This window comes from Hyperolius riggenbachi, chromosome 12, assembly GCF_040937935.1.
Source record: "Hyperolius riggenbachi isolate aHypRig1 chromosome 12, aHypRig1.pri, whole genome shotgun sequence".
In the NCBI taxonomy this organism is placed as follows: Eukaryota; Metazoa; Chordata; class Amphibia; order Anura; family Hyperoliidae; genus Hyperolius; species Hyperolius riggenbachi.
This window is the reverse complement of record NC_090657.1, coordinates 237,484,524-237,504,819: the sequence shown is the minus strand read 5'-3', so window position 1 is coordinate 237,504,819 and position 20,296 is coordinate 237,484,524. Positions and strand designations below refer to the sequence as shown.

Sequence of the window (20,296 nt, the reverse complement as noted above, 5' to 3'; positions counted from 1 at the left end):
CACTTACCTGGGGCTTCCTCCAGCCCGTGGCAGGCAGGAGGTGCCCTCGCCGCCGCTCCAGAGGCTTCCGGTCGTCTTCGGTGGCCGACCCGACCTGGCCAGGCCGGCTGCCAGGTCGGGCTCTTCTGCGCTCCAAGGACGGGCTCTTCTGCGTCGCGCGCCGGCGTGGGACGCAGAAGAGCCCGTCCTTGGAGCGCAGAAGAGCCCGACCTGGCAGCCGGCCTGGCCAGGTCGGGTCGGCCACCGAAGACGACCGGAAGCCTCTGGAGCGGCGGCGAGGGCACCTCCTGCCTGCCACGGGCTGGAGGAAGCCCCAGGTAAGTGGATATCGATTTTTATTTTTTGCAAGGTGTCCCTGAACCTTCCCTTTAAAGATTTCTCTTTAAGGGGGTATCAGCAGGGCCCATTCTCTCATGAAGCAAGGTGAAACATTTGCATCAGGCGCAGAGATTACAGGGGCAATATGTTTGTACTGTGTGTACACTAACAGCATGCAGTCAGAGAAGGAAGAGAAGTGAGAGGAGAGCTAGTTGAAGAGGTCATCATTGGGGAAAAACAGCTTGTTGTGCTGTGTGAGGAGTCTGAGAGTGAGTGAGGAGGCAGGAGAGCATCATTGGGAAAAAGCAGCTTGTTGTGCTGTGTGAGGAGTCTGATAGTGAGTGAGGAGGCAGGAGGCAGGAGAGCAGCATTGGGGAAAGGCAGCTTGTTGTGCTGTGTGAGGAGTCTGACAGTGAGTGAGGAGGGGGGAGGCAGGAGAGCAGCATTTGGGGAAAAGCAGCTTGTTGTGCTGTGTGAGGAGTCTGAGAGTGAGTGAGGAGGCAGGAGAGCATCATTGGGAAAAAGCAGCTTGTTGTGCTGTGTGAGGAGTCTGATAGTGAGTGAGGAGGTGGGAGGCAGGAGAGCAGCATTGGGGAAAGGCAGCTTGTTGTGCTGTGTGAGGAGTCTGACAGTGAGTGAGGAGGGGGGAGGCAGGAGAGCAGCATTGGGGAAAAGCAGCTTGTTGTGCTGTGTGAGGAGTCTGGCAGTGAGTGAGGAGGGGGGAGGCAGGAGAGCAGCATTGGGGAAAAGCAGCTTGTTGTGCAGTGTGAGGAGCCTGACAGTGAGTGAGGAGGGGGGAGGCAGGAGAGCAGCATTGGGGAAAAGCAGCTTGTTGTGCTGTGTGAGGAGTCTGACAGTGAGTGAGGAGGGGGGGATGCAGGAGAGCAGCAGTGTTTCATATGACTTGCACAGCAGAAAGGAGGAGGTGGCACTGCTGTCCTGACTGAGGAGGAATGGAGTAGCTGAGGGTGAGCAGTGTGTTTGTCACAGACTCACAGCCAGTCAGTATGCTATTGTGTTGAGCTGCAGAATGTCATTTGAGAACATTAAATGAAGCAGAGTAGATTGTCAGGTGCTGTGTGATCATTCCAAATCAGGAGGGGGCGCATCCTCACAAGTTTGCCTCAGTCAGAAAAGGCTAGAACCGGGGCCGTGGGTATCAGCTACTGGTTTTGCTAAAGTTCAATCCTTGGTTACAGTTCCTCTTTAAGATGGTTGGCTCCCCCTTGGCTCAGATCCTGGCTACACCCTTGTTTCCATGCATGCCTAGCAGTTCAGAAGGACATTCCTGCTGATTCCTGCCTGTGTGTATTCATGGTGTAAGAACCAGCATAGTTTGTTTGCTAGGAGAGAAGGTAAGCTGGAGAAGAGGCCCCGTCCTCTGACATTAGATCCTTCCTCTTCCTCCTTCTGGCAGGGAGTTGGTTAAGCCCTCCTGGCAGTGTTGCTCATTCAGGTGTGGCCTGCTGGAGAACACTGACATCCTGCTGCAGAGTTACACGCTGTCCCAGAAGTCAGAGAGTTCCCAGGACATGGCAGACTCTGAAATTAACTCCAGCCCAGTCCCCAAGAGCCAAAGCTGTACAGAAATCGCCACCACGACATCATCAAGCGAAGATGTGGCGGTAACCAAGTTCCCTAAAAGTCACTCGGAGGCTGAGCTGGGGTCGCTCAGGGTTACGGCCAATGGATCTGCAGCCGGCGATGAAGTGTCTTCACCTGGAAAAAAGGCATCCTCAGCGGACAATGAGGCAGAGAAGGTTCTGTGTGACTTCTGCCTGGAGGAGAAGATCCAGGCGGTGAAGACTTGCCTCACCTGTATGGTGAATTACTGCACTGTGCACCTCAGGCCCCACATAGACAACCCCAAGCTGCTGTCCCACCAGCTGGTGCCCCCCATGAACGACACCGAGCTGCGGACCTGCAACACTCACAACAAACCCCTGGAGTTCTTCTGCAAGGCGGACCTGATCTGTATCTGCGAGGAATGCGCCGGAGCGGACCATAAGGACCACCAGCCGATTGCCTGCAGGGAGGCCAGGAAACAGGTGGAGGTACGGAGGTGCAACATTTCATTTTATGAACCGCACTTATAATCTGCCAAAATTCTCAAAATGTCATGAAGTGAAGTTAAACTGTGTATAGGTAAGTATAGCCTGTATATAGGTGTGTGCATAGGTAAATAATGCCTTTGCCATGTCAAATGTGTCTTTACAGGTTGGCTGAACTAGTTCTCGGGGAGATGGGCCTCCCTTTGTTGACCCGATTAAGAGAATCTAAGTGTCTGCTTAAAGGATATCCGAACTGACATGTGACATGAGATAGACATGTGTATGTACAGTGCCTTGCACACAAATAACTAGGCCGTGTTCCTTTTTTTCCTTTCTCTGCCTGAAAGAGTTAAATATCAGGTATGTAAGTGGCTGACTCAGTCCTGACTCAGACAGGAAGCGACTACAGTGTGACCTTCACTGATAAGAAATTTCAACTATAAAACACTTTCCTAGCAGAAAATGGCTTCTGAAAGCAAGGAAGAGGTAAAGAGGGGAATTTCTTACTAGTGAGGGTCGCACTGTAGTCACTTCCTGTCTGAGTCAGGACTGAATCAGCCACCTACATACCTGATATTTAACTCTTTCAGGCAGAGAAAGAAAAAAAGGAACACATCATAGTTATTTGTGTGCTAGGCACTGTACATACCCATGTCTATCTCATCCTGTCACATGTCACTTCAGGTATCCTTTAAAGTGTAAGGCTAGGCTCACAGTGGGCATTGCGTTCCCTGTAAAGGCAGGAACGCAACAGAACAGGAAAGTTGCGCTGCGCATTATCTGCACGTTATGAAAAGTATGCTTCACTGTTACTGCATGCGTTTTGCATTGCATTGGGATGCTGCATGCCTTTAAATCGCACTGTGAACATTGCAGAGGTGTTGTATCGCAGCGCGACATTCTGTGCTACAAGGCAGCCATTGCGTCGCACAACTGTGAACGCAGCCTTGCTCCACCTTAAAGGGGAACTGAAGAGAGAGGTTTATGGAGGCTGCCATGTTTATTTCCTTTTAAGCAATACCAGTTGCCTGGCAGCCCTGCTGATCCTCTGCCTCCAATACTATTAGCCATAGCCCCTGAACAAGCATGCAGCAGATCAGGTGTTTCAGACTTTAAAGTCAGATCTGACAAGACAAGCTGCATGCTTATTTCTGGTGTGATTCAGATACTACTGCAGAGAAATAGACCAGCAGGGCTGCCAGGCAACTGGTATTGATAAAAAGGAATTAAATATGGCAGCCTCCGTATACCTCTTACTTCAGTTCCCCTTTAATTTAAAAAATGATTGTCAGTATTAACCAAGTGGGGGCTTTTTTGTGCTGTAATGTTATTAATATTACCTATCTAGTTCATCCTTCTGCCAGCTGATTTGCTAGACATGCAGAATTAACATCATTTTGGATTAATATAGCGCCAGCAGCTCCAGCTTTTCGTTTTTGAGGCACCGTAATACTCAGTGAGCGTTTGTGTCCTGCATTTAGGACTATTCACAGCTGCCTGTATATCAGAATCCCAAATGTCTGCTCAGATATCCTCTTTTTTAAGCCAGAATCCCATGGCAGTATTGATCATTGATAGGGCATCACCAATTAGCTTGCATAACAACTAACTAACTAATAAACATAATTAATAAATGCCCTTAAAGGACAATTGAAGTGAGAAAGATATGGAGGCTGCAGTAGTGTCTGAATCACACCAGAAACAAGCATGCAGCTAATCTTGTCTGATTTGACAATAATGTCAATAAAGAAGGTCACACGATACAATAAAATGATCGGATTTTAAGGAAACTCGATAAAGATTGGATTTCCCGAAAAATATTTGAGCAAAAAATCCGATTGGATTTCCTGGTTTTATTCGATAAAAGTCTATCGGGAATGGTGGATTTTTCTGATTAATTTTTATGAGAATTGAATGGTGTGTGGTAGACTGTCAGTTTAATAATATATACACCCAAGCAATTTTATCCAATTATAGAGTTTAGTTTATAGTTTCCAATCATTTTTATCATAATTGAGGAAAAATGTAACGTGTGTGGTACATTGGTCCGATTATTGAATTGATCCAATCGGATTTCCAATAGTTTTTCTGATCACTTCTTTGCAAATCGATCAGAAAAACGATCGGAAATCAGAATCGGACCTGTTGGAAATTATCTATTCGACCCATGTATCTGACGGAAATTGCTTGGTGTGTACCAGGTTTAGTAATCAGTCAGAAAAATTGATTGCAATTCTTGAATTGAACAGATATTTAAAAAATTGTGTGTGGCCACCTTAAAGAGACTCTGTAACAAAAAAAGTTCCCCTGGGGGGTACTCACCTCGGGTGGGGGAAGCCTCCGGATCCTATCAAGGCTTCCCCGTCGTCCTGTGTCCCATGGCGGTCTCACTCTGGCCCTCCGAACAGCGGGGATGTAAATATTTACCTTCCCGGCTCCAGCGCAGGCGCAGTATCGGCTCTCCGCTCAGAGATAGGCGGATTGCTGTCGGGCCGCAGTACTGCACAGGTGCAAGTCTCCTGCTCCTGCGTAGTAGAGCGGACCCGGCAGAGATCGGCTATTTTTGAGCGAGGATCCGCAACAGCACCACCCGCTGGGGCCAGAAAAGGTAAATATTGCCCAGCCTGACAGATTGCCGGCTGTGCGGTCCGGGGGCTGCAGCGAGACCGCCGTGGGACATAGGAGGACGGGGGAAGCCTTGATAGGGTCCAGAGGTTTCCCCCACCCGAGGTGAGTACCCCCAGGGGAACTTTTTTTTGTTACGGAGTCTCTTTAATACCTGATCTGCTGCATGCTTGTTCAGGGTCTATGGCTAAAGGGATTAGAGGCAGAGGATCAGCAGGACGGCCAGGCAACTGGTATTGCTTAAAAGGAAATAAATATGTCAGCGTTCATATCCCTCTCACCTCGGGTTCCCTTTGATACGGGGAATCCTGACTGACGTAGGATGATTGCTATTTCCCGGTTGCCTCTCACGCAGTGATTCTCTCTCTGGTGTTTTGGGTGTGAGTTTCTCTGTAGCAGTTATTCCCATCACACATAAAGCTCTGTAATATGAGGCTGTGTATAATTTGCAGCTGTGTAATTGTAGACTTGGGTTTTATTGTTGGACACAAAGCTCTCAGTATCATTTATCAGCGAGTCTTCAGGAATTCCTGGACAAGTCCCAGCAGAAGATTGAGGCGTCACCCTCCCATGTGGCTCTTGCAGGCCGGATGATCTGGGGAACGTCATAGTGCTTTCACACTGACACGTTGCGGTGTAACGGACGCTGTTTGCGCATTGTATCGCATTGCGATTTAAAGTCTATGAAGAGTTGATGCCGTTGTCACAACGCAGAACATGCAGTGCGTTGCCAGAATTGCACATGTCGTGCGCAATATGTTAGTCAATAGGGGCACTTTGGTCGTCTTCAGAGGAATTGGACGTCTGTTTGGAAGTTTGATCCACTGGGCGGATCGTTTAGTGTTGAAAGCTGCAGCACACATAATTGATAATCAGCTGAGGCGGATATTATCCTATGCCTCAGCCAACTTTACAATATGTGCAAGACTTAAAGGAGTCATCAGGCAAATAGGAAAAAATCTGCTTTACTCACCTGTATACAATGAACAGAGGCGCCAAAAGTATAAGATTAGATTAAATGAGCTTAAAAACCAACTTAAATGGCAAAATTGAAGGAGGAAGTGGTGGTCTTACCTCCCTCAAGCAGACACGACAACGACTGCGATTCAGACAGTCAAACACATTTATTAGGAACTCCAAAAAGTAATGCAACGCGTTTCGCAGGTTCAACCCCGCTTCATCAGGCAATATAGGGAGGAGTATCAAACAATCTGCACAAGGATTCAAATTAAGCGCCAGAGGCGCCAGAGGTGCACAGCTGCTGATTAGACACTCTGCCAAAACAACCACAGCACACAGCGCAGTCTTCAGCAACTATATGTGGAATAGAGACTTTTCATTGTGTGCTGTGTAAGAGTTCAGTTCAGCTTTAACCCCTGCAGACATTAGAACCCGCACACATATCAGGTTGCATACACACATCCAATAATGATTTGCCAATTACTGGTCAATTTTGCCACCTCCATGTAGAATGGGGGACAACAGATTTTGAATACTATGAAAAGATTTCATAGATAAGCTTTCTACACTACATGTAGGTGGGAAAATTATGGCCAATTTAGATTGGAACTGCGTATGCATGATTTGGCCTCATACACAAGCTGAGGTGTCTGGTTGGAGCCTCTGCTGGGCTGTCCCGGTACGTCAGCAAGAGATCTCAGCCAAAAGAGCATTGTTCCCAGCTGTACCCCTCCCGCTCTGTTGTCCTTGCTCCATAGCATCCCAGTACACATTGCGTGGGTATATCAGCGTAATACGTCTACATAGCGCTCGTTTTCCAAAGTGTCACACGCAGGACGGAGCTCGGTGCTGAAGGGCAACAGTATTGGTACACATGTATGTACTACTGTAAAGGGCAAGGGCGCGCAATGGCAACTTTTTGTCTGTAAATTAGGCCTATTACTGTGGATGCTCCCAGCAGCCCTGGCTATGATCTGATATGACAAGGAAATGAACAGCGCTACTTAAAAACAGATAAGTGCCTACCTGCAAGAGAGTGCAAGCGCCACTTGTGGGATATAATACACACCGAACATACACATGACCTGTCTACCTCTGGAGGATGTTAGTTTCCTGTAACAGCTTGCATGCTCGTCCCTCCCACTGCAGAGAAGTCATCCTTGATGGGAGGGGACCTAGTGCTGGGAATACACGGTTCGTTTTTGCCTTCGTTTAAACCTTCGTTTCGATTGTGCCTTTTGTCCTTTTCGATCCCGAAATAATCAGTCATACGGTTAATATCACCACCCACGGTTTCGTTTTTTTTTTCGATTCTGATGGTTTCGTTTTTCCAATGATCGAAGGCTGCAAAGAAACGAAACGAAAATCCCTTTTTACAGGGACGGACTAGCATAAACGAATATATAATCGATCTGAACAGCCATCAAGCCTACCAATGGCTCGATTAGATGGATAAAGAGAGATAATATCAAACATGTTCGATCACTAGTCGTTCGTTTTTGGGGTCTATTAATCGAAACTATAATGAGATTATGACTATTTTCACATACGTTTTCAACACTCGATTCGTTTACCGAACGAATCGAAGGTTTAAACGAAGGCAAAAACGAACCGTGTATTCCCAGCATAACACTAACTAAATCCTAACCTATGATCTGATATGACCCAGGTGAATGTGGCAAACCCTGACCCAAAGTATCTTTCACATAATAATGTTCAATTTGGCAAAAATACAGACTCTATACTTTTTTGTATAAACCGTATATATTCATATGAGTACAGTATACACACACACTACTGTGAATACACACACCTGCCCTGTTACTGATGTTATAGCCCAGTTCCTGCCCCAGTGAATTGTGGGAAGAGGTTCTGGGTACAGAATGACCTTCCCTGCCCCATATCTTGTGATACTGGCAGGCGTGATTGTATTGTCTGAGAAGAAATGTTCCCATCATGAGTTCCTGGACACGCTGTATTCTGGACTCATGCTAGAATTCTGGGAGGGCTGCATAACACAGTGTCCTACAAGCTACTTCCTGGAATCAGACAATTCCATCAGATTGTACAAACACGTCATCCTGAGCACCGGACCCGCACCATACCAGCACCAGAGGGGAACTTTCAAAGACAACTCAAGCGAGAAGACTATGGAGGCTTCCGTATTTATTTCCTATTTAACAATACCAGTTGCCTGGCAGCCCTGCTGATCTCTGGCTGCAGTAGTGTCTGAATCACACCAGAAATAATCATGCAGATAATCTAGTCAGATCTGACAATGTCAGAAACATCTGATCTGCTGCATGCTTGTTCAGGGTCTATGGCTAAAAGTAATAGAGACAAAGAATTAGCAGGACAGCCAGGCAACTGGTATTGCTTAAAAAGAAATAAATATGGCAGCCTCCGTATTCCACTCGCTTCAGGTTCCCTTTAACCTAGGATTGAACTTCATCCCGATCAGCAGCCGATACCCTCTTTCCTACAAGTACTTTTCACCTTTTCTCTAATAGATTGGGGGGGGGGGGCTGTGAATCTTGTTTCCAGGTAGTATCTCCCTTATCTTGTTCTGTGTATACGTATTGCACTATACAAAGAAATAAAATGCAGAGTGTCAGATCTATTGTAGGTGTGGCTGGCTGCATGCTTGTTCCAGGGGTGACTCCGCTGGCTGCATGCTTGTTCCAGGGGTGACTCCGCTGGCTGCATGCTTGTTCCAGGGGTGACTCCGCTGGCTGCATGCTTGTTCCAGGGGTGACTCCGCTGGCTGCATGCTTGTTCCAGGAGTGACTCCGCTGGCTGCATGCTTGTTCCAGGTGTGACTCCGCTGGCTGCATGCTTGTTCCAGGAGTGACTCCGCTGGCTGCATGCTTGTTCCAGGTGTGACTCTGCTGGCTGCATGCTTGTTCCAGGTGTGACTCCGCTGGGTGCATGCTTGTTCCAGGTATGACTCCGCTGGCTGCATGCTTGTTCCAGGAGTGACTCCGCTGGCTGCATGCTTGATCCAGGTGTGACTCTGCTGGCTGCATGCTTGTGCCAGGTGTGACTCCTCTGGCTGCATGCTTGTTCCAGGTGTGACTCTGCTGGCTGCATGCTGTGACTCCTCTAGCTGCATGCTTGTTCCAGATGTGACTCCGCTGGCTGCATGCTTGTGCCAGGTGTGACTCCTCTGGCTGCATGCTTGTTCCAGGTGTGACTCTGCTGGCTGCATGCTTGTTCCAGGTGTGACTCCGCTGGCTGCATGCTTGATCCAGGTGTGACTCTGCTGGCTGCATGCTTGTGCCAGGTGTGACTCCTCTGGCTGCATGCTTGTTCCAGGTGTGACTCTGCTGGCTGCATGCTTGTTCCAGGTGTGACTCTGCTGGCTGCATGCTTGATCCAGGTGTGACTCTGCTGGCTGCATGCTTGATCCAGGTGTGACTCTGCTGGCTGCATGCTTGATCCAGGTGTGACTCTGCTGGCTGCATGCTTGTTCCAGGTGTGACTCCGTTGGCTGCATGCTTGTTCCAGGTGTGACTCCACCGGCTGCACGCTTGTTCCAGGTGTGACTCTGCTGGCTGCATGCTTGTTCCAGGTGTGACTCCGCTGGCTGCATGCTTGATCCAGGTGTGACTCTGCTGGCTGCATGCTTGTGCCAGGTGTGACTCCTCTGGCTGCACGCTTGTTCCAGGTGTGACTCTGCTGGCTGCATGCTTGTTCCAGGTGTGACTCCGCTGGCTGCATGCTTGATCCAGGTGTGACTCTGCTGGCTGCATGCTTGTGCCAGGTGTGACTCCTCTGGCTGCATGCTTGTTCCAGGTGTGACTCTGCTGGCTGCATGCTTGTTCCAGATGTGACTCTGCTGGCTGCATGCTTGATCCAGGTGTGACTCTGCTGGCTGCATGCTTGATCCAGGTGTGACTCTGCTGGCTGCATGCTTGATCCAGGTGTGACTCTGCTGGCTGCATGCTTGATCCAGGTGTGACTCTGCTGGCTGCATGCTTGTTCCAGGTGTGGCTCTGCTGGCTGCATGCTTGTTCCAGGTGTGGCTCTGCTGGCTGCATGCTTGTTCCTGACGTAACTCCACCGGCTGCACGCTTGTTCCATTTGTGCCTTCACTGGTTGCATGCTTGTTCCGGGTGTGACTCCACCGGCTGCATGCTTGCAGGCTGACCACTAACCATACAATCGTGATTGTATAATCTTACCACCATAGGTCAACAGCAACCTAAACAAATATGTTTCGAATAGTCTTACTAAACACATCCGGAAGTGACAGGTATATGGAGGCTGCCATATTTATTTCCTTTTCAACAATACCAGTTGCCTGGCAGTCCTGCTGACCTCTTTGACTGCAGTAGTGTCTGGATCACACACCAGAAACTAGCATGCAGCTAATCTTGTCACATTTCAGTGAGAGCACCTGATCTGCTGCATGCTTGTTCCGGCAGAGGATCAGCAGGACAGCCAAGCAATGCATATCCCTCTTACTTCAGGTGTGCTTTAAGTGTACGGGCACTAGATGGTTCTCAGCCTAGTTGGGCGGTCAGGACATTGGTTTACTCACCCAGCCCTCTTTGGTACGCTTAGGTACATTTGGTAAGATTAAGGGCGGTTTTACACCTGGCCGATGCATTTGCAATGCAAAAAACATCATTCATATGACCCTGCGGCAGAGTGCTCCGACATAGCCCTGCCCCCAGCACACCCCTCCGACATAGCCCTGCCCCCAGCACACCCCTCGACATAGCCCTGCCCCAGCACACCCCTCCGACATAGCCCTGCCCCCAGCACACCCCTCGACATAGCCCTGCCCCAAGCACACCCCTCGACATAGCCCTGCCCCCAGCACACCCTTCGACATAGCCCTGCCCCCAGCACACCCCTCCGACATAGCCCTGTCCCAGCACACCCCTCCGACATAGCCCTGCCCCCAGCACACCCCTCCGACATAGCCCTGCCCCCAGCACACCCTTCGACATAGCCCTGCCCCCAGCACACCCCTCGCCGCCCCTTGCAGCGTGATGTATTCCTTCCTGAACAGGAAGCCACGTCTTTGGGATTCCCAGGATTCCCTGTCGTATTTACGTCATTCCGTGCTTGCACGCCGCACTGCGTCAGCCAACATATTAAAATCCCTGCATCACCCATTGACTTGCATTACTTCCATGGCCGCATAAATCCAATGGTAACACACTGTTGCCTTTGCAGCAGCCAATAAGACACTTGCAGAGCAGTGCAACGCCTTAAAGGGATCCTTAAAGTGAACCTCTGGACTAAAAATCTACTCGGCAGAACTGAAAAGGCTTGGGGCTTGATTCACAAAGCGGTGCTAACCTACTTAGCACGTGTAAAGTCTTTAGACGCGCTAACCAGGGTGCTAAGTAGGTTAGCACCGGATTTCTCAATCAGATCGTGCGCTAACTTTGCGCGCGCAAAGTTTTACGCGCGCAAAGTTTTACACGCGCTAAGTCCCATAGGCTTTAATGGGCACTTCGCGCGGTGCGCCCTGCGCTCTGTGCAGTACGCGCGTAAAGTTTTACGCGCATAAAGTTTTGCGCGCGTAAAGTTTTATGCGCGAAATGCTTGTTTAGACGTGCTAAGGGGGTTTTCACAGGCGTGCTAACAGTTAGCACCGCTTTGTGAATCAAGCCCTTGGTGTTTCTTCAACAGTTTCACAGCATCAGAGCTTTGTTTTTCTTACCAAAGCATCATTTTTAGCTGCATTTTTAGCTAAGCTCCACCCATCAAAGAAAACTGCCCAGGCTTTTTTTTCCTGATGCTGTGCAAAGCATGATGGGATTTCCTATGTTGTTGTTCACGTTGCCTAGCAACTGGGAGGGGTGATCAGCACACAGGACAGTTGGAACTGTGTCTCATGCTCCCTGTCACCTCCTTTCAACCAAAAAGATGGCTGCCCTCATGAAATCACAAACCTTTGCCTGTTCTGTTAAAACAGTGTGGGTAAGAGATTATATTACCTATCTATTTTAATTAACATAACTAATGTAACTTAATGACAGTATGTTTGTTTAGGCTGAAGTTCCTCTTTAAGTCAGCTGAAAAAAAAGGGTTTCACTTACCTGGAGCTTCTCCCTGACAGCTGATTTAAAGGACAACTGAAGCGAGAAGAATATGGATGCTGCCATATTTATTTCCTATTAAACAATACCAGTTGCCTGGCAGCTCTGCTGGTCTATTTGGCTGCTGTAGTGTCTGAAAAACACCAGAAACACGCATATGGCTAATCTTGTCAGATCTGACAATAACGTCAGAAACACCTGATCTGCTGTATGCTTGTTCACGGGCTATGGATAAAAGTATTAGAGGCAGAGGATCAGCAGGACTGCCAGGCAACTAATATTGCTTAAAAGGAAATAAATATGACAGCCTCCATATCCTCTCGCTTCAGTTGCCCTTTAAGGACCCCTTTAAGTGTACCAGGCCCCATTGCCTTGCATTGCCATCGCATTACCGTGGGTAAAACATGGTAACGCAACGCACACCTGCAAGGCAAGTGTAAAAGGGGCCTAGGTGTTTATTGGCCAACATAGAGACACATTAGCTGTGCGTCCGCAGCAGAGTCAGTAGCATGCGGCTGTAGTGTGTAACAGTAACATCTGAAGAGGGTCAGCAAGCTGCTGAATCCGGTGAGGAAACGCATGTACTGCTTTCAATAAAGCTGTCCTATCAGCTAGTGAGTGACAGGAAGTGGTGTGTCCAGCGCAGGAAGTGGTGTGTCCAGCGCTGGAAGTGGTGTGTCGGAACAGTGTCACCAGTCATTAGCAGTGACTCTTGTTGTGCAGTGTTGTGTAAGAAGCAGTCATTACTGGCGTCACATGAGGAGTAAACATAAATGTATCGGTCAGTCTGTACATCACTCTCTCCCTCATAAAAACAAGGAACACCAAGAGCCCCAATAGTGTAATATGTACTGGTAAGTGGTTACTAGATAGAGTAAATATTAATACTCATAAACCAGGGTTACCATTAGGCAACCACTGTAAAGGCAGCTGGGGAGATTTTCCTGACCCCACTCAGGAATAAGAAGTCGCTCTCTCTCTGTAGATGAGAAAAAGGGGGTTCAACCCTCCACCCAGGGTGGACTCAATATTATGCAGGAGAACAGAGGCACCAAAAGGATAAAAGGAAGCTAAAGGAGCTTAAAAACCAAATTCTTGGTAAATAGAGGAGGCAGTGGTGGACTTACCTCCTCCAAGTAGACACACAACGACTGTAGTAAAGACAGTCAATATATTTTATTTATGAACTCCAAATATGCAACGCATTTCGCAGGTTTGATCCCGCTTCATCAGGCAATAACGGAGGAACAGCATATGTGGTCAGTAGAAGAGCCAGGCACCTGACCACATATGCTATTGCTCCGTTATTGCCTGATGAAGCGGGATCAAACCTGCGAAACGCATTGCATATTTGGAGTTCATAAATAAAATATATTGACTGTGTTTACTACAGTCGTTGTGTGTCTACTTGGAGAAGGTAAGTCCACCACTACCTCCTCTATTTACCAAGAATTGGTTTTTTAAGCTCATTTAGCTTCCTTTTATCCTTTTGGCGCCTCTGTTCTCCTGCATAACTCTCTCCCTCATAATCTATTACCCAGAGGGCCGCAGGGCAGGCGAGGAGCTCAGACTGGGTGTGCCTGAAATAAAGCTCCTGTGATAACTGTATTCCGGTGTCCCTCCATCCCCTGCAGCTGCTAAGGCTCTGTATTGTGGTGTAAGGTCACTGTAGTTTTCCTGGAACGTCACTCGAGCATTATCTGTGTATAATGTAACCTGCTTCTCTTCTCCTACAGGCTGAAGTAAAGGAGATCGTGTCGCAGTATGACTGGAAGCTGAAATCTGCCGAGAATGCCATTGTCAAGCTGGAGTCCAACACTACCTCCATACAGGTGGGCCGATCTCTCTGTGTCCTCGCCAGTCACACTTCCTGTCACACTGGTGACACCACAGGAAGTGGGGGAATCTCCCTAGCTGGGGGCGTAACTACAAATCATGAGGTCCCCCCAGAAAAACGTGGATGGGACTCCCCCACCCCCCAATGTTCACACCCCTTACCTTGCCTATCCATGGCCCCTGGGGGCCCATCTCGCAAGGGTCATAACACAAATGTGGGTATCATGATCTTCACACCCATAACAAGTGTAGCCACAAAACCACCTGCTCTGAAGCACGGACCCCTTTATTGGATGGAAGGAGGGGTAGAAGCTGGGTCTCCCTCACAGCTCTGGGCCCCCCTGCAGTGGCAGCTCCCCTGGAGTTACACCCGGCTCACTAGAGGGGCTACAGACCAGAAAGACTCAGAGTTGCTGTCCCTTCCCCTCATTCTACAAAGCTATAAAACCACAAACCTCTCAGCTGAAGTGGAATTTATAGCTCAAAGGATACCCAAAGTGACATGTGACATGATGAGATAGACGTGTATGTACAGTGCCCACCCCACAAATAACTAGGCTGTGTTCCTTTTATTCTTTCTCGGCCTTAAAGAGTTAAATATCAGGTATGTAAGGGGCTGACTCAGTCCTGACTCATGCTGGGGATACACAGTACGTTTCTGTACCATGTATCGAGCAGCTGATCAGCCAGCTGATAATATTCAGCTGGTCCGATCACGCTGCTCGATCCCCGCCGGCGGACAATGGCAGGGAATGGAGCGGCTGATGAGGAGCGCCGGCGGGAACGCGCAGTAATCAATCCGCGCGGACAAGCAGGGACATGGCGGGGGTCGATCCGGCAGCTAATCGGTCGTCGGATTGACCCATGTATTCCCAGCATCAGACAGGAAGTGACTACAGTGTGACCCTCACTGATAAGAAATTCCCCTTTTTATCTCTTTCTTGCTCTCAGAAGCCATTTTCTGCTAGGAAAGTGTTTTATAGTTGGTTTTTCTTATCTGTGAGGGTCACACTGTAGTCACTTCCTGTCTGAGTCAGGACTGAGTCAGCCGCTTACATACCTGATATTTAACTCTTTCAGGCAGATAAAGTAAAAAAGGAACACAGCATAGTTATTTGTGTGCTAGGCACTGCACATACCCATGTCTATCTCATCATGTCACATGTCACTTCGGATATCCTTTAACTCCTAGCTGACTTCGTCACACTGATGGGAGTGGCCGCGGCGGCAGCCCTGGGACCGCCTAACGCCTGGGGCTCTGTTTTGCAGGAGATCGCGCGCATCTCCTGCTTGGTGGGCGGAGCGGAGCTGACCTACCCAATCATTGGCCCACATGCAATTAGCTTTTTCTTTCTTTTTTTTTTTCTTCTTTATTGTAGTTGACAAACAGGTGTAGACATGAACAGTATATCATAAGAAAGTTCTTACATCTAACAGTATAAAAAAAATCACAATATACCGTAACAAGTTCTTGTCTCAAACATTATAGCACAGTATAGGGGAATCCTACAAGCACTTAAAGGCCCACATAGGGATAGTCTATGGATTGTATAAAGCATTAATGTAGCTCAAGAAGTGTCCACAAAGTCTTTTGATCAAGTAATTGCATAGAAGAATATAAAAGTACCTGCTATTCCCTATAACGGACCATGCATAGAGGTGCCGATATCTATTCCCGATATCAGAATCGTCAACAATGTTTAAACATAAAAAATGAATAATACTTAACTTAAAGAGAAACTCCGACTAAGAATTGAACTTTATCCCAATCAGTAGCTGATACCCCCTCTTACATGAGAAATCTATTTCTTTTCACAAACAGACCATCAGGGGGCGCTGTATGACTGATAGTGTGGTGAAACCCCTCCCACAAAGAAATTCTGAGTACTCTTGGCAGTTTCCTGTCTGTGAACCCTGTTGCATTGTGGGAAATAGCTGTTTACAGCTGTTTCCAACTGCCAAAAAAATATGCAGCAGCTACATAACCTGCCAGCAGTAAAATGTCACCATGTGATAAATGTCAGAATGTAAATCAGGGAGAGGAAAGATTTTACAATGGGCAAACACTGTCTAAATCATTTACACATAATAATTGTAAAAATGAAGCACTTTTTTATTACATTATTTTCACTGGAGTTCCTCTTTAAAACTGTGAGATTGCAATACCAATACTAGAAGTTGGACATTTTTGTTGGTCGACCTAAGGCCAATTGGGTTCACCGAAAAGTCATTATTATTCGTTTTCAAGAATCTGTTTGAATTCATCAGAATGTCTATAAAAGGACCAGATCCTCCACTTGTCAGAAAATTCCTCTGATCTACCTTGCATAGCAAACACTGTACTTTCTAGGTCATAGGTTAAATCTAGTTCTTTCACTACTTCTGCCAGTGTAGGTATTTTCATAGTTCCCCATGCCCTTACAAGCAAAGTTTTTGCGGCGTTTAGAATATGCCTGACCACCGAGCCCTTGAAAGACTTCATGCTCCAATCATTGCGATATAATAGATAGAATTGGGGAGAGAAAGGGGTTTCTCGGTTTGTCATTTCTTTGAGGATCAATTCAATTTTGTGCCAAAAGGGTGTTATAAGTGGACAGTTCCAAAATATGTGTGCCAAGGGGTTTTTATCTGGGTAGATTTTTGATAGCTTAAGCAGCGTATAATACCATCTCATTAGTAATTTATAATTGATCTCCTGAATGCGGGAGGCTTTGGAGGTTTTGTGTGCATAAATACACATAGATGTTTTCTGTTTCCTGCTGAAGGAGACACTCAGTTCATTTTCCCAGGCTGAAAGATATGGGAGTGAGTCCACGTCACTGTCTATTAACATAGCATAAACCAATGAAAGAGTCTTACGTAGAGGTTTGGTGGCCTGACACGACCTTTCAAAATCTGGGCTTTCTCTAACCAGAGAGGGCCGTATGCCAATAGATTGTATGAAATGTCGAATCTGATTGAAACCCCACCAGTCTAGCTTACTATTATTTTTAAATAAATTTTCTCACATCTGGAACAGCTAGTCCTCCCGCTTGCTTTGAAATTCGCTTTTTCACCTAAGTTGTCTCTTAGGTAATATTTTCCGAAATTGCAATACAACGCCTTTTAAATCACCAGCAAGCAAAAAAATACTTAAAATTAATTTTGATAGTACCTTTGCATCTAATTTTTGGTACTCTTTCAAGTGCTTAACCACTTAAGGACCGGGGCTGTTTTGAGTGATCTGTGCTGCGTGGGCTCTCCAGCCCGCAGCACAGATCGTGTTTGCAGCAGGGCGATCAGACTCCCCCCCCCCCCCCCCCCCCCCTTTTTTTCCCCACTAGGGGGATGTCCTGCTGTCCTGCTGGGGGGGTCTGATCGCCGCCGCTCTGCGTGGCCGAGCGGGGGGGGGGGGGGGGCGTTCCTCAAAGCCCCCCTCCGCAGCGATTCCCAGCCTCCCTGTCACTCCCTCCCCTCTTTCCTATGGGCGGCAATGGACGGCGATCCGTCCTGCGCCGCCTCTGATAGGCTGCAGCATATCAGATGCCGCCGATCCCCGGCCGATCAGAGGCCGGGGATCGCCGATCTCCTGTGTGGCGCTGCTGCGCAGCAATCCCGCATGCTGTAAACACCAGGGATTTCTTCTTTACAATTAGCCTGCGAGCTGCGATAGGAGGCTCGCAGGCTGTTCACGGAGACACCCTCTGTGAACTGACATGGAACGGGCGCTCGTTCCAGCGGCCGTTTCCATGGAAACCCACAAACGACCAGCCGCCGCCTATTGGCGTTAGCTGCTTGTTATGTGGTTAAAATTATTTTAAATGCAAGATGAAAAATTATCTCCTAGAAGAGAACTCGGGAGGTAAAGGTAATTGCATATAGGTCATGGTATTCACAATCTCTTGGTCCTCATACTACAAGGCAGTGGTAACATTGGCCAGTAATCCAGCCAACAATTGACTGAACATCTGCCTCTTTCTAGATTTGTTCAGTGGGGTCTCCAGTCCCCTCCATCCTTTCCCCGCCCACATTAATCTGTACTTCCTCACCAGATCACACCTTTAATGGATAAACTGTCCAAAATGTACCAATCAGGGTAGCTGAGTCAGCAGATCGCCAGCAGATCTGATCAAAGTTATTGACTGTTGTAATAATTGACCTGTGTGGGGCCATGTTTAGCCTGAGGCATTAGGAGCAGCCCTGCTCTGCAATGACTGAGAAACCAATTACGGTCATTGGATCGCTGGTGCCGAATGGTGGTTACCAAGGGCAACCACTTAATGAGATTTTAACACTGATGTCAGGAGGGGGTGCACATGCCCTGGTGGGTAGTAGTAGAACTGAGGCGGAAACTATGGCAAGTTGCTGACTGCACTGGAGTCCTGATAGACAGTGTTCAATGGGTGTCTCAGATCACCATGCTCCACCTATTATTAGGACATCACTTTTATACCCTCTTTCCCTGAAAATAAACCCTAGCTGGAATTTTGCACATGCTTCAAATATAAGCCCTACCCCAAAAATAAGCCCTAGCGGAAGTTAAAGAGGAGGAAGAGGCAGCCAGTAAGTGGGGACACAGTGGTACAGTGCCAATCGGGCACTGATCCTGTCATCCCAGCACACAGCAAGGTTATCAGCTGTGTGCAGGGAAGACAGGGCAGGTGCCAGATCAGTACAGTAGCATACTTTCAAATCCATAAACATCACAGTACAAAGGAACAGGAAATGTTCTGCTGAGAGACTCTTCCTAATAGAGATATAAGACATCCCCTGAAAATAAGCCCTAGCACATGTTTTAGAGCAAAAATTAATATAAGACACTTTTATTTTCGGGGAAAGACTGTATTTACTGACCCTTAAAGGGAAGGTCCAAGCAAAAAAAAAAAATGAGTTTCACTTACCTGGGGCTTCTACCAGCCCCATGTAGCCATCCTGTGCCCTCGTAGTCACTCACTGCTGCTCCAGTCCCCCGCCACCAGCTAGTTCTGCTTCTACCAGCCCCATGTAGCCATCCTGTGCCCTCATAGTCACTCACTGATGCTTCAGTCCCCCGCTGGCAGCTTTCTGACCTCGGAGGTCAGGGCCGCATTGCATACATTTTTACGCATTCCAGCTAGTGCAGGAACAAAAATGTATGCGTTGCACCATTAACGCGTAAAAATGTATATGTTAATGTTCCTGCACTAGCGGGAATGCGTAAAAATGTACGCAATGCGGCCCTGACCTCCGAGGTCAGAAAGCTGCCAGCGGGGGACTGGAGCAGCAGTGAGTGACTATGAGGGCACAGGATGGCTGCATGGGGCTGGTAGAAGCCCCAGGTAAGTTAAACTCATTTTTTTTTTTTGCTTGGACCTTCCCTTTAAACAAAAATATGCTACTCCTTTATTAAACGTTGTTGTGTGCGGTGGGTTTCTCCTGCCCATAGTCCAGTAATGTAATACTTGTAATGAATTGGACGGTCTCTCTTCCCCCCCCCCCCCCCCTCTCCTCTCAGAATTCCGTCATAGAAGCCAGGAGGGCCATCGAGCTGCAGTTTGAGGAGCTGCAGGAGGCGGTGAAGAAGAGTCGCTCCAAAGTCCTGGAGTTCCTGGATCAGCGGGAGAAGGCGGCCCTCAACCAGTCTGTCGGCATCAAGACCCACCTGGAGCAGAAGTGTAACGACCTGAAGAGGACCAAAGCCAAGGTCGAGGGAATCGCTAAACACAAGAGCGAATTCTGCTTCCTGCAGGTCAGAGACGCCAAAGCAAAAGAAAAACATTAACTTCCAAGTGTGGTGACCCATTGTGACCAGTCTGCAGCGTTTGCCCACTACCGCAGACTCCGCCCACTGTTCCTAGGCGGGAGAAACATGGCTGCGGTGAGATGCGGGTCACTACAGGTGTGAGCGGGGACAGAATCCCCACCAGTCCCCATCTCTCCTTGTCGGTAACAGAAATGGGCCAGTCAAATTCACTTCTTGTCACTTTTGATTGGTCAAATTCCAAGCTCCTATAATTTGCATTAGATTTACATGCACACCAGAATGATTATTTGCATGTCACTTACCGCCTCTAATGAGGGTAGGTGGAGACTCGGTTTCCGCATATGCCTCTACTGAGCACATCCCAATGTTATGGTGGGACTCCGCATTAGACACAACATGCGGCAGTAACATATAGGAATAGGGGCTCCCCTGTATGTTGTGTTTGGATGGAGGGTTTTGCAGAAGGGGTAACAATCCATGTCAGACCATTTTACCTTACTATACCCTGCTGCCTGGCTCCACAAGGGTTGCTGTGTATATCCAGCAGAGATCTCACCGGCAGGGAAAAGTGTACCTGTCATACAGATCTCCATCACACTGCAGCTGGAGCAGCAGCTAGCAAATCATAGTAAGCAGGCAGGCCATATAGCAACACCGCTGATTTATAGTATAGAAGGCCCCCAGAAGGTCTATGGAACACTTACAATATGGAAGGGAGAGTAAAT

The 20,296-nt window shown here is 48.0% G+C and overlaps 1 protein-coding gene across 2 annotated transcripts in view; it reads left to right on the top strand.

The window, feature by feature from the left end:
- Positions 1–1,659: 1,659 nt before the first annotated feature.
- The window catches only part of TRIM16 (tripartite motif containing 16), a 101,374-nt gene continuing 82,737 nt past the window's right edge, over positions 1,660–20,296 (top strand). For both annotated transcript variants that reach the window (XM_068264404.1, XM_068264403.1), the window contains exons 1-3: positions 1,660–2,372; positions 13,750–13,845; positions 19,323–19,556. In XM_068264404.1, coding sequence (XP_068120505.1) covers positions 1,851–2,372; positions 13,750–13,845; positions 19,323–19,556 — 852 coding nt within the window. In that variant the 5' untranslated portion in view covers positions 1,660–1,850. The remainder of the gene's footprint in view (positions 2,373–13,749; positions 13,846–19,322; positions 19,557–20,296) is intronic.